General features: G+C 41.8%; 1 protein-coding gene across 8 annotated transcripts in view; it reads right to left on the minus strand.

The window, feature by feature from the left end:
- Positions 1 to 219: 219 nt before the first annotated feature.
- Positions 220 to 12423, minus strand: part of SWT1 (SWT1 RNA endoribonuclease homolog) — a 44265-nt gene continuing 32061 nt past the window's right edge. For 4 of the 8 annotated variants that reach the window (XM_050712107.1, XM_035538232.2, XM_035538229.2 and 1 more), the window contains 3 exons: positions 6960 to 7026; positions 5889 to 5953; positions 220 to 543 (listed from right to left, as the gene is read on the minus strand). In XM_050712107.1, coding sequence (XP_050568064.1) covers positions 438 to 543; positions 5889 to 5953; positions 6960 to 7026 — 238 coding nt within the window. In that variant the 3' untranslated portion in view covers positions 220 to 437. Of the gene's footprint in view, positions 544 to 5888; positions 5954 to 6959; positions 7027 to 12423 lie in introns of those variants that run through there. The other 4 variants (XM_035538235.2, XM_035538233.2, XR_004777328.2 and 1 more) reach the window with 3 other exon arrangements.

The raw sequence follows: 12423 nt of genomic DNA on the forward strand, positions 1-12423 counted from the left end.
TTTTCCCCACACTGTTCACTTCCAGAGTGTCAGGAGAAATAAAAACCTTACCCTTATTTTTCTATATAACCATATAACTATTAGTAACAGCTCTGACTTCCAACACAAACTTCTAGCATTTAGAACACCGGTCCAGCACATCTTGGTGTGTCCCAAAATTTTGTTGTATCGATCCAGAGACCCTCACTTGAGACAGAAAATTCTACTAGCTTGCAACTGGCAGAAATTCTGACATTTAATGTTATACATGTATAACTTGTTTTTGTTTTCCCTTCAACTCAAATATAAAACGGCACCATTGAGAAAGAAGAAGGCAGATTTTTTTGGCTCCGTGAATATTCCCTTCCCTCCCACCATGCCTCTGAGGAGCAGGACTTCATGTGGGCAAGGCAAACAAAGGGAGGTGAGCACCGCAGCTCCACACCTTGAGTCAAGTGTCACAGCCAGCCCCTGTTCTTTGCTTCCATGTGAGCAGATGCGTTGCACTGCTTAATAGTGTGCTCCAGCTGGGCCAGTTGGCAACATCCAACTTCCAGTCTTTCTCTAGAGACGAAAAGATACAAACCCAGGTTATCAGGACACAGTGGATCCCATTTTATAGACAGGAACATTTCAGCATATTGCTTTAAAACAGAATTCCAATGGATTCTAATACTGTGCTTTAACACTGTCAAAAGCAGAGAACATTCTGTACCTCTGGAAATCCAGATGTTAATCTTTTGCTGTAAAAATAAAGTAAGCTTATTGCAGAGCCAGCTAACCATTACATGCTCCCAGCTGTATCCTGCAATGAAACCTTTAAAATGCAACAGCCTAAAAGGCACACAGCAAACACTATTTCAATCTCAACACAAACCAAGCCTTCAACTAACACCAAATTTTGCCACTTTTCACAGAAGGTGTTTAGCTGCAGTTCAGCTCTGCAGTTCCTGTACGTCTCTGGCCCACAGACAGAACCAAGTTCCACCCACAGTTATGTTACAGAGATCCGCATTTTAGGCATGTGGAAAGTTTAACTTCAGTCTCTAGTGGGTATAGAAGGTCCTGTGGCTCTTGCACTTGCCTGACATCTGTATTTTTTCTGCTAATCCCTGGAGCGCCACCAATCACAGAAGAAGAGACACTTTTATAAGCTTGTGCTCGTAGAAGTTAAATATAAGAAACATTTTCTGGAGTCAGAAAAGCCCAAAGTCTGGTTTGGAACACAGGGCAGGCTGGCAGACAGTGATGGGTTTTGAAATAGTAGCTCGGCATGTGAAAACCTTTCCAATGTCAGTGGTTCCTCTGAAAGAAAGCACAACAAACCTTCCATCTTCACAGTGCTTAAGTAAGCACTGGCAAAATGACCGGAGCCAGGACATTCTTTCCCCATGTCTCGCTTCCTAAAAATCAACCTGCAGACACCGAACCACCACAGGTCTGCTGCATTTGTACCTCCTCACGTGGTTTGAGAGTTTTTTCCTGCATACTTTGCCTTTTCTCTAAGCTGTAAACTTGCCAAAATACCTGTTCTTGTTTTTGTCTCCAAACTTGGAATTAGTTGGTTAAAAAAAAAAATCCACACGTCTACACACAAGTTATTGATGCAGCCACTCCCCCACATTATCTGCTGGGTAACTGCCAGTATTTGCAGACAAATGTAACATCTGAGCCAGAGCAGCCACCACAAGGTGCTGCTTGCCTACCAAGACAGTGGCTGCACAGCTTGAAACCTGCTGTCCTGACTCAAAGAAAATACAATTTATTACCATTTTTAACTAGAAAAGGATATTGCAAAAGACAAACTACACAGTTGTGATCTATATAATTGTAGAGGCAATTTCCATAAAATGCAAGAAACAGCAGTAACTTTTGCCTTAAAGCTGCTAAAAACAAGAGTTTTACACAAATACCTTAAAAAAGCCAAACTGCAACTCAGCAAAGTGGCAGAGCTGCTTTGGATGTTTTGCTTTTCATTGTAATACACAAAGGTAGTTTAAAAAAATAATCAGTGTTGAAAGGCCACTTACATCAGCTTTCTTGACAGAACAGGGATTTTATAATGGTAGGTACAATTCAAACCATCGCTCTTATGTTTGCATATTTACACACGCAGTAAATCTCTTGACTACAGAGACTGGTTATTTAATAGACCTTTGTTTCGAAAGAGAAACCTAAACCTGCTTACACAAAAAACATTCTGCAGCTTTGGTTTTCCAAGATACTTGCTGAAAAGAACATTTAAAAGACTCTCCTTAAAAAGCAGGGTTAAATCATGACTGCAGCCTGAGGGCTACCAGACCAGCCTCTTAAATCTTTTTCCTTTTTAAACCATGCCAAGCACAAATTTATGCACTTTACTTTCTCCATGGCTGTACCCATGCAGATTTTATTCCCATCAGCTAGATCTGTTAGGTTTTCTTTCACTTGATCAACTTCTAAAACACATACATGTGTATATCTATATACATATATATTTGAATATAATACAATTCAAACTAAGGCAGTTAGAAGGATACACACCATACCCCCGGCACTTTTCATTCTCACAGGTCACTTAGGTTGGAGGATCAGCCCGCCAGTGCAGACGACTGAAGAGGGGTTAAAACAAACAGCATTTCTCTGGACATAACGCCCAGCACTGGCAGAGCCGCGCTGACGACCACCCATCCTCCAGCCAAAGGAGCTCCATCGCCAGGTCCAACCTCTCCAATGCTGCAAGCGCCTCAGCAGTCTTTAGAGAGGAGTTCTTAAAAACTGGCACAGAGAAATACCTCAGCTGAGCCATGGGTAATAAGTCACCCATATCTAATTAAAATCTCCCCTACATTATTCTAGCAGCCGCTGTGCAATGGCTAAAATGGTAAATTGCATGATACTAGCACAGGATTTACACGCGGAACAGTGCAACATTTTAGCTCACATGTAATTACCACAGTTCCCGCCTGAAATAATTTTAAATGGGTCGAGAGAGGGTGTTTCTGCACCTTCCAAAACACAGTGGTGGATGGCGGACGGCAAATACCTTCCAGCAGACCACCGGGCCTGTCCCAAGGGGTGGCGAACGCAGCAGGGCACAGAACTGCTGGAGGTGCCGTAAGACCCTGCTCGGCATGGCGATGGCAGCATGAGGGTGGCGAACGTGGCAGGGCGCCCGCAGGACCGGGACCAACGTACAGGAGGCGGGGAAGTTTCACGGGGATGGCTGGGGCCGTGGTTTGCAGAGCCCGCGGTAGCTGGGGACATTTGATGAGTCCGGGTATGCCTTTATCGTGCGAAGGAACGCCTCCACATCAATTCATTGTCTGTCAACACGAACTGCTACCAGCCCCTCCACAGGGAAAACTCCAAAGCCTTAGGGAGCAACCTGGAGACTCTAAGTCTCCACATTAGCTGCTTGCCACAAAAACGAGTGTCCCCTCTGAAATCTTCCTGCCACCCAGCACCTCTGCTCCCCCCAGAGCACAGCTGAGCAGGAAGGGAGGGGGGAAGAATAAGGGCTTTGCATAAACTCCTCTCCATCTACCCAATTCTTCTGCTGAAGCAGCTCAGGGCTGTGGTATGTTCCCACTATTCGGAGGGAAAAAGCTTCACTCCAATGGTATTTCTGTCATGTTACAAAAAGCTTTGCTTTCTCTCTCTGCCCACCCCCCCCCCGCTTTCACCATATCTCTACCACTATAAGTGAAGCAGCAACAGGAAAAACAAACAAAGAGAAAAGCAGAGCTCTCACATCAGCACTGCTCGGATCTGTAAGAGGAAGACCGGAATCTATTAGGCAACTGGTAGGGAGGCTCAGTTAAAAAAAAAAAAAGTTACACAGAAGTTCCTGGTGTCTTACTGGAAAAACCTGTATTGTTAATTTGTTGAAAACGCAAAAAATGGCAACAACTAGATGTCTGGGGAAGGGTCAGACCTTTGTTACATTTATGTCTTTAAGATCCGGATCTTTATATTGTAAAGACCTGGGCTGGCATCTTCTAAAGGCTGCTGTGATACCAAAGCCTGTAGCACCGCACAGAGATAGGGAAGCAGTGAGAACTGTGCATGTAGCTGTGGCTATCTAACTTTAACAAGTCCTTTTCTTCTCCAGATAAGAAGGAATACTTTGGGTCAAAATTTCAAGAAGAGAGCATCTTGGGTTTATCCCGAGAAAGGAACAGTCACAGTACAAGTATCCTGCACTAAGCCACCTCCTCCAGGGGCCAGGCTGAAGTAAAAATGCTCACTGGTAATTGACACTGGGGAAACACTTCGTTCAGGAACTTCTGCTGAAGCCCGGGTAATTCAGCCTCACTTAAAGCAGCCTCCATCCTGTGTTTTTGCTCTTGGAACGCCTCCTTTTAACTGAGTCCTTTTAAAAGTTCATTTACCACCCCACGTTTATTGGGTGGAGTTATGTTTTATTTCCCGTCTGTAATAGCACCTAGCTTCATTCCTGTAGTAACTGACAACAAGAGTTAGGCATAAGAGGGATTTTAAAATCCTGTGGATTAACTTTGTATGTTTTCAAAGCTTGTAACCTCTAGATAACAAAAACATCCCCCTCACCCTGTAGCACCACTCATCACAGAAACCAAAGTTCTGCTGAGAACATCTTTTTGGCCATGAAACCTCCTGTGGCAGACAGAATCACACTCCACGTTTTTGGGCCCTCTGACAAAGTACGGACCTGGGGACACCTTTCAAACATCAAGAAACTGGAGTTTCATCGATACCCGTAGCACAATACCCAAGGCTGTAACACTGTAGATTTTACACAGACAATGACAACGATGTCCACAAATGTCTGAAAACTGCTGTTTGGGAGCTGTGGTCACCAGCTGAAGCCTGCTAAGCTCGCAGACCACTTGTCTCTGCTGACACATGGATGGAATCTCTCCCTTCCCTGCCAAACTTTTCTCCCACCACCCAGCAATGAGCACTTTTAAATTCACAGAAGAATTAGGAAATCAGTATCAATCCAGGCAGGCAAGCGGAAGGTTTCCAGAACAATTTTCCTACTTGGGTTAAAATAATCTGCAAGCCATTTACACAGCTCATGGAACCACACTTCATATTCTGGTAAGTTACAGCTAATTCATATATATATTATATGCATGCTTTAACAGGAACTTCAAAGAAAATATTTACCTACCTTTTATTATCCACTCACGATTTATTAAAAATAAATAAATTTATTTATATAAATTCACAGCATTTTAAAAACTCCGTTGAACCTGATTTTACAAGCCCTCAATTACACAAATTCAGAAAAAAACCTTCTTATGAGCCAGAAAATTTCCAGTAAAGAACTAAGACTTGTATGACAGTTATTTTTAGACTAATGTTTCCAAGGTCTTTAACTCAGCTGTACAACAGATCGTTTATTTCCCTCTGGCTGAACTGTAAGAAATAAAATAAAATGGAAACAGAACTCGGAACCTTAAGTTTGGTTCTCCTTTTTTTCTAATTGTACTTTACTAGACACAATGGCTTAATTTATGACTAAGTTCTCATAGTAATGACAAGTTCTGCTACAAACAGAACTGCAGTTATAATCAAATCGATTTAAATGCAGTCTCACATTCTATCCTACCTTATAACAGATGCTGACCTATAATGGCTCTGTCTGCCACTAAACCATGAATCCAAAACTGGTACGGGGTAGCGGGACCAGCACCTTGCCCTGGAGTCAAACAGCTGAAAATTTCCTTCTGGGTGCTGTTGGCTCATCTCTAATTTATATTCTGTCCTCTCGCATTCTGTTGTAACAGTATATCATAAGAAAAAAATCTCCATTCTTCATCCCTAGCCCCTTCTTAGGATGGCAATTATTTTATTTAACAGAACAATTTCTCTTACATTACTCTGGTATATAGTAAAATGCTGTCCCAAAACCTATTTGATGTGGTCAGTAATTGGCTTACCGATACAACTCTTGTGAAACACACTCATAAAGCTCCTCAGCAGTAAATTTTATACTGTTATATATCTAAAACAAAGAACAAAGAGCAAAGAATTACCAAAGTAAATTACCAAGTATCGTATATCAATTAAAATTATACAGCTGGTGTAACAGATATTGTTAATGTATTATCTAACAGGCTCTCAAGTTCAGACAGTACATAAATGAATAAAATCATGCTATGTGCTATAATATTAAATATTACCAATTAACAATCACGACTGTACAGGATGGGAGGGACAGATACCACCCCAGCTCCATTTTTGAACCATTTCTGCAAAAATGTAGAAGACCTTCAATTGTTCTTCCTCCCCTCTTAATTTACCCTTTAAATCTATAGCAACCAAAGTAAGTTCTGATTTGCTTTAATTCCATAAATACAGTCACCCCATATGTACAGGTCTGAAAAACAATAGATATATTTTCCTATATAGAAGAGGACTGCAAATCTGAAAAATGCAGTACACTAAATGGAAAAACACCTCTATTATACTGCAAACATTTATTTCTATTTCTTCTTAAAGTCCTTCAGCACAAATGAGTTAAAATTCATGAATAACTGATAATTTCAATCTATCTTCTTTTCTCTGAACTACACACAGGATACTCCATAGAATTACCCAGCTCAATGAATCACAGAATCATAGCAGCATTTAGGTTGGAAAAGACCTCTAAGATCATCTGACCCAACCTTTAACCTAGCAAAACTCTCTATCCTCTTAAAATCACTATGTCAGGGATGGTTTGGAGACTTCAGCTTCAATGCTTTTACTCTCTACAAGTCCTTCTTAACAAACGAATGCACCAAGAGTCAGGCAAGCAACTCAAATACTGGTACAGACTCTAATAATTTTTGGTAGGTATCAACTAAAAAAATATTTTTATGTCTAATGTCTAATAAACAAAATATAATCCTCAAAATTCTAGTTTAATGGAAATATAATGATGAGACAGCTAACCTCCTGACTATTTTAAATAATCAGAAAACTGCAATAGAAGTGTATCTGACAAAACAATAATGAAAACTTCATACCTCATTGCTTATGAGGAAGTTATAGAGTGTCCAAATGTCTTGGAAACTACTGGTTGGGGTCAAAATTCTGAAAAAGAAATTTTTATTATTTTTTTTTTTAAGTGTAAAATGATTCTATGGAACAATTAAAAAATAGCAATCAGAAATGCTTCATGAAAAAATCTTATTTTTGAAAAATTTTCCCTTCTACCCATCCTTTTCCACTCCTCTACAAGAACTAAAAATGAGCTTACTATGTCTGCAAGGCCCTTCTATGAAGGCTTTTCATAATTAAAAATTCAACTGATATTTTTATGAGCAATTCCTCTGAAAACCAGCAATATTTAAAAGCCTTTTGTTTCAGATAAGCAAAGCGTGTTGCATTAATGTGGAGCAACAGAAAACCAACACGCTTAAAAAAACCTTCCACCACTAGCTAACGTTGTATCTCACTCCCTCCAGTACGTTAACATACAGCCCAAATTTTACATTTTCCATACCATTTTTGCTACTTCTAAGAATAACCAATTCACATCCAATACTGAAAACTGAAACTAGGATTTGACAGCCGGAGAGGTGTTATTTTAACACAAGTACTGTTATTTTATTTAGCCCCAGAAGGCGCAGAGCAGCCAGCAACATTCTTGTCCTTCCCCAAGTCTCATCCCTTTCCTACACACTACGTTCAGGGATACCACCTGAAGAAACCTGTAGCTTCAGTGTCTCCATAGAGAGCTGTGAGGCTGAGGGATGTAAGCCCTTTTCCATAAGGCTCCAAAAATGATCCAACAAGGAAGTGATTCGCTCAAAAAAAAATTACTTCTCCTAATCTAGTTAAGCAGATATAATCCAGTTATACCTCAGTGTAACTTCATTTGCATTCACAAGGAAAAAAACCAGAACATTCCTGTATTACATTAAACATCATGTAGCACTTTACATATACTAAGAAATCCTGATAAAACTCTGCTTTATGTTACGTTCTAAGTATGTAAATAGATTAAGAAAATGATTTAATCTGAAAAAAACTGTGCTTTTGGGAAACTCTATTTACTTTCCCATGGGAAAGTGCCCCAATTCTCTTCCCCCCTCCCTCCCCTTGCAAGTCATAAGCCCTTATAAATGAATTAATTAGGAACTGAAAAGAAAAAACAAACAGAAAACTAACAGAATCAGTTAAAAATCCCAGATAAAAACGACACCGTATTTTAAACACGCTGGAAGACAGTGACATACTCCAGGATTTATCATAACTTGTAAGTCTGCTGCTTATTTTCATCATGATTTTACACAGGAATTACCACTGTTCACAAAAATTAGTCACACATTCTTACCCCCTTCATAAGAAGATGCACCCAGGATTTGTTCCTTAAAGTGGAATATTTAGACCTGCCAAATAAAAGTCAGCACGAGAACCCACTGGCTAGCCTTCCTAAAAATACCTCGAAATCTTCAACAGCTACCTCAGTGAGAAAGCTATCAACTTTGACAGCATAAAACCCCTGCACAGACAACCTGGCAAACATCCTCGTAAGTGCTGGGAATCTTGGCAGCTTGAAGTGCATCGCCGCTACGATTCCCACCGACGAGCTACGCGCAGCCAGAGCCAGCAGCCCTGTCTGCATGGGACAATGCATCAGCTTTGGCTATCACAGCCCTCAGCCACGGCATAAATAAACGAGCCTACCGAAGCCTGGGAAAGTGTGGTTTCTACTGCTGCTGATTTTTGTACCGTTCTGCCTTCTGCTTTGCGCCAAGAGGAGAGCCTGGGTATTTAACTGTTTTCACAAAACGGAAGGCAGAGTGCTGCAGTGCCCAGAAGGTGAGGCACTACAGCAACTTCCCCCGAAGGCCATCACATGCTGCCATGCAACACGCTAGGGCAAAATTCGCCCATCCATGTATCCTCCTGCTCTGGCAAGGACACACAGGGAAGGAAGAGTGCTGGGGTGGGAAACCAGCCAAGTAAGCTCTTCACCTGGGGGAAAGTGCAGCTGGGGAGAGAAAGAGCTGCAGGAATTACAGGCTTCTGGGCCCTGCGGAAGAGAAGCACGTGGGAGAGGGAGAGACCGAGGGCAGAGCAGGCGCAGGGTGAAACCCCGCTCCGTCTCCTGACCGTACTGCACCTGGCGCGGGGACTTCTGGCCACCCGACTCACCACGTCCCTCTCCCCAGGGCCTGAGACCTTGCGTGTCCCGCAGCCCTTCTCAGCAAGGCTACCTTTACAGAGAACCCGTCTGCAAGTCACTCCCCAAGCCGTATCAGGCCTTCGTTCTAGGTTCATTTTTAGACCTCTAGCTTTGAGCACAATATTAACTGTGGACTTAAACTGACACCTCCCAGACCGTGCACTCCAGGCACCGACCAAGATGGCCCTCACCACTCCTCCTATTAATTTCTGGTGAGGGGATCAAGTTGGAAAGCACACGTATTTCTGTACTGGTGCCAAATGGTACTAGCAAACTGCTAACACAATCAGTTCAGCTCACCAGACCCCAGGTGGATGTACAATCCGGCTGTGTTTCCAGTTCTTTGAAAAAATCCAAATGAAACATGTTAATAAGTATATAAGTAACTTACTGTTCAGTCCTGCAGCTTATTTTATGGAGGCGGACTGGAGAGTCACAACTGTTACTTCTGGGTTTGTTAACATGACTAACATTTGGCTCAAAGCACTACGATATCTTCAAATGAAAGGCATTTGTTGTCTTTAAGGAGGAAACATCGCTATACGGGGAGTTCTGAAAAGAATTTATCGAGAGAGGAGCCTACACAGCAACTTCCCCCACAAATTCTTAATAGGTCAACAACATCCATAAAAACGCTTATTGTTGTTTTCAACTAAATAGGAGCTTGAATACAAGCTCCAGGCTTGGGATACATGGGCAGGGATTTTACACTGCTGCTGCTGTCTACTGATTTCAATCATTTCACATTCCTTTCATCTCCTGTAGCCACTATTCTGTGTTATGGAAAACAGAAACTTTAAGAGATGTACATTTGGAAATCTGGACATGTTTGCACATATACCTACTCTGCATCTACTTCCTCATTAAATCACACTGATCAAAGTTTCCCAATGAAAAAAAAATCTACTGCAGTTACACAAATATAACTAGAAACCAACCTCTAAATCAGTAATGCAAGAAGCAAGTGGACTCTTATGAAAAACTCTCCTAACGAGCAATTTCAGTATAGTGACCGCTGCAGTATTTAACCACTGCTTTTTCTTCTCTCTCAACATCAAATGTACTTCAAAGGCAAATCCACTGACTCACTTTAGTCTTATTTTACTTATATTACCCTATGTCATGCACTTTGACTTTTAATTATTCCAAACACCCTGCTCTAAGCAGGTGTTGGCAAAGTTTGATTGTCATTAAAATGAAATTAGTTCAGGCATTGAGCTGTAGTATGGTTCTGTGCAGTTTTATGAGAATATTTAGTGCATGAGGTACAGAAGGCATGCTACAAAAAAACACAATGCCAGTATGGGTACCAGCCACAAAAATGGGGGTTAACTCTTGTTTTGGGGGGAGAAAGGAGAGAACCAGACTTAACAATTGCTACCTCATAAGCACAAGGGCTTTCTCCACCCCTCTGAATGTTTGTTTACCTGCTGGCATCGGACAAGTGATAGGACAAATGCACACAGAGTGAAATATATGATAATCAAGAATGGAAATGGGTGGGAGACAGCTCACAACGTTGTTCCTCACTTGTGCATGCACAAGACCTGGGAAATGAGCAAAGCCTATCTGGAAAGGGTCAGAAAATTAAATTAGCAAATAAAGAATAATTTGGCAGGGAACGCAGGTCAGCCTGCCACCTACTCACAAACACTGCAGTCCTGGGCAATGACAAGCAAAGCATACGGCTACAAAGCCGCAGGAGAATACGCGGTGAGTGTTCCCAAATCTGTCCATACCTCTGTATTTGTTACCCTAAGCTGATACCTCTCTTCAAGGGATACATGAATCGCCTGTGGTGTAAGCCTGAGGGAGCCATCATGCAGCGCTGGCCAATTTGATGAATCCATGGGCTTCACCACAAAGGCATATGTGACTTAACTGTATAAAGTCAACTTAACCCATTAAAAGCCCCATTGAACCTCAATGACAGAAGATCAAGAAAGCAGAAGAGATGACAACTGGAAAAACAAACTACTATGTTGCTTAAAATCTTGGTAATTTAACAATTCCTCATGACGCTATGCTGCAATAAGGGACTCAAGCAGATGTTGTTATAATAGTCAACACATTTCAGGATTTTGTTTAACTGCCTTTTGAAGAGTTATGGGGATTTTTCCCAAAATAAAGTTAAGCTCATGCTGTCTTCTATAGTGGAAGTATTTCAGATGTTAGCTCTCAGGGCCACTTTGTCTAGATGATGCCTGTTCTGTAGCTTTACAAGGCCAGAAAGGACCATGGCTTTTATAGCTTTAATTCAGTTATTTCTAGTTATTTCTTCCAAACTTTTCAGACTGGGTTAAAGGCAGTAAGGTGTAGGCACAGCATCACCTTGGCCCCACATCATGTGAAGTGCTGACCCATTTCAGCTTCACTCGACAGAGGCAGAGGCCTTGAAACACTTTAATTTCTTACAGCTCCCATCTAACTAGACAGCTGGATAAAGGACCAGATTTGGACTCTGGCAACAGAGAAGGCTGTAGGTAAATTCAAATGGAACAGAAGATTACAAAGACTTCACTTATGAAAGAAAATGTTACCACTGGAAGAAAACTGCCAGATACTGGTTTCAACATTATTGTTTTCAACAATATCAGACAACAATTAAAGGACACGATACTATGGAAAGATGAGCTTCATAAATGTTATTACTGACATATAGTTATTTTTTTCTTAGTAACCACAGCCTGTTTCCACATTAGTGCTGACCCCAGGGGAGGGCCGTTTCTAGAGGCAACCCCGCACTGCGAGCTCCCTCCAGCCACAACCCTGCCCGCAGCCCTGCCAGCCCAGCCTGGCGCGGGTGTAACACGCCCCACAGAAGGGGCTACAAATCCCCTCCCTGCTCACTGTTTGCAGGTTACTCGAATTACGTTAATGCAGCTTGTTCAGAGATCAGAAGACTGATCACACGTAGTACACGCTGAAGCAGCGTTAGCCTCAGGCAGCGCCGTCGGCCAGATCTGACAAACTGCACGTGGACCCGTGCCCCACGTCCATGCAATGTCTAGGTGCTGTATTTCAAACAACCGTTTCTCATCCATCCCAATTCGGTTTACCTTGGAAAACTGCACGGAGCCCAGCACTCTGAGGCTGAAATTTACATTTAATTTAACTGCTCTTCTTTAGTGGGTCAAGAATGTTTCACGTTTCACCTAAATTAACAATAAAAGAACCAAACAGCTAGTGCTAGGAAAGTCCAACAATTTTTGAACTAGGAACCACTCTCTGTTTTACCTGCAGAAGGAGACAGCACGCAGAGGAAGATTAAAAGTAGAGCTCTTAATATAGAGACT

This window comes from Cygnus atratus, chromosome 8 (genome assembly GCF_013377495.2).
Source record: "Cygnus atratus isolate AKBS03 ecotype Queensland, Australia chromosome 8, CAtr_DNAZoo_HiC_assembly, whole genome shotgun sequence".
Classification (NCBI taxonomy): domain Eukaryota; kingdom Metazoa; phylum Chordata; class Aves; order Anseriformes; family Anatidae; genus Cygnus; species Cygnus atratus.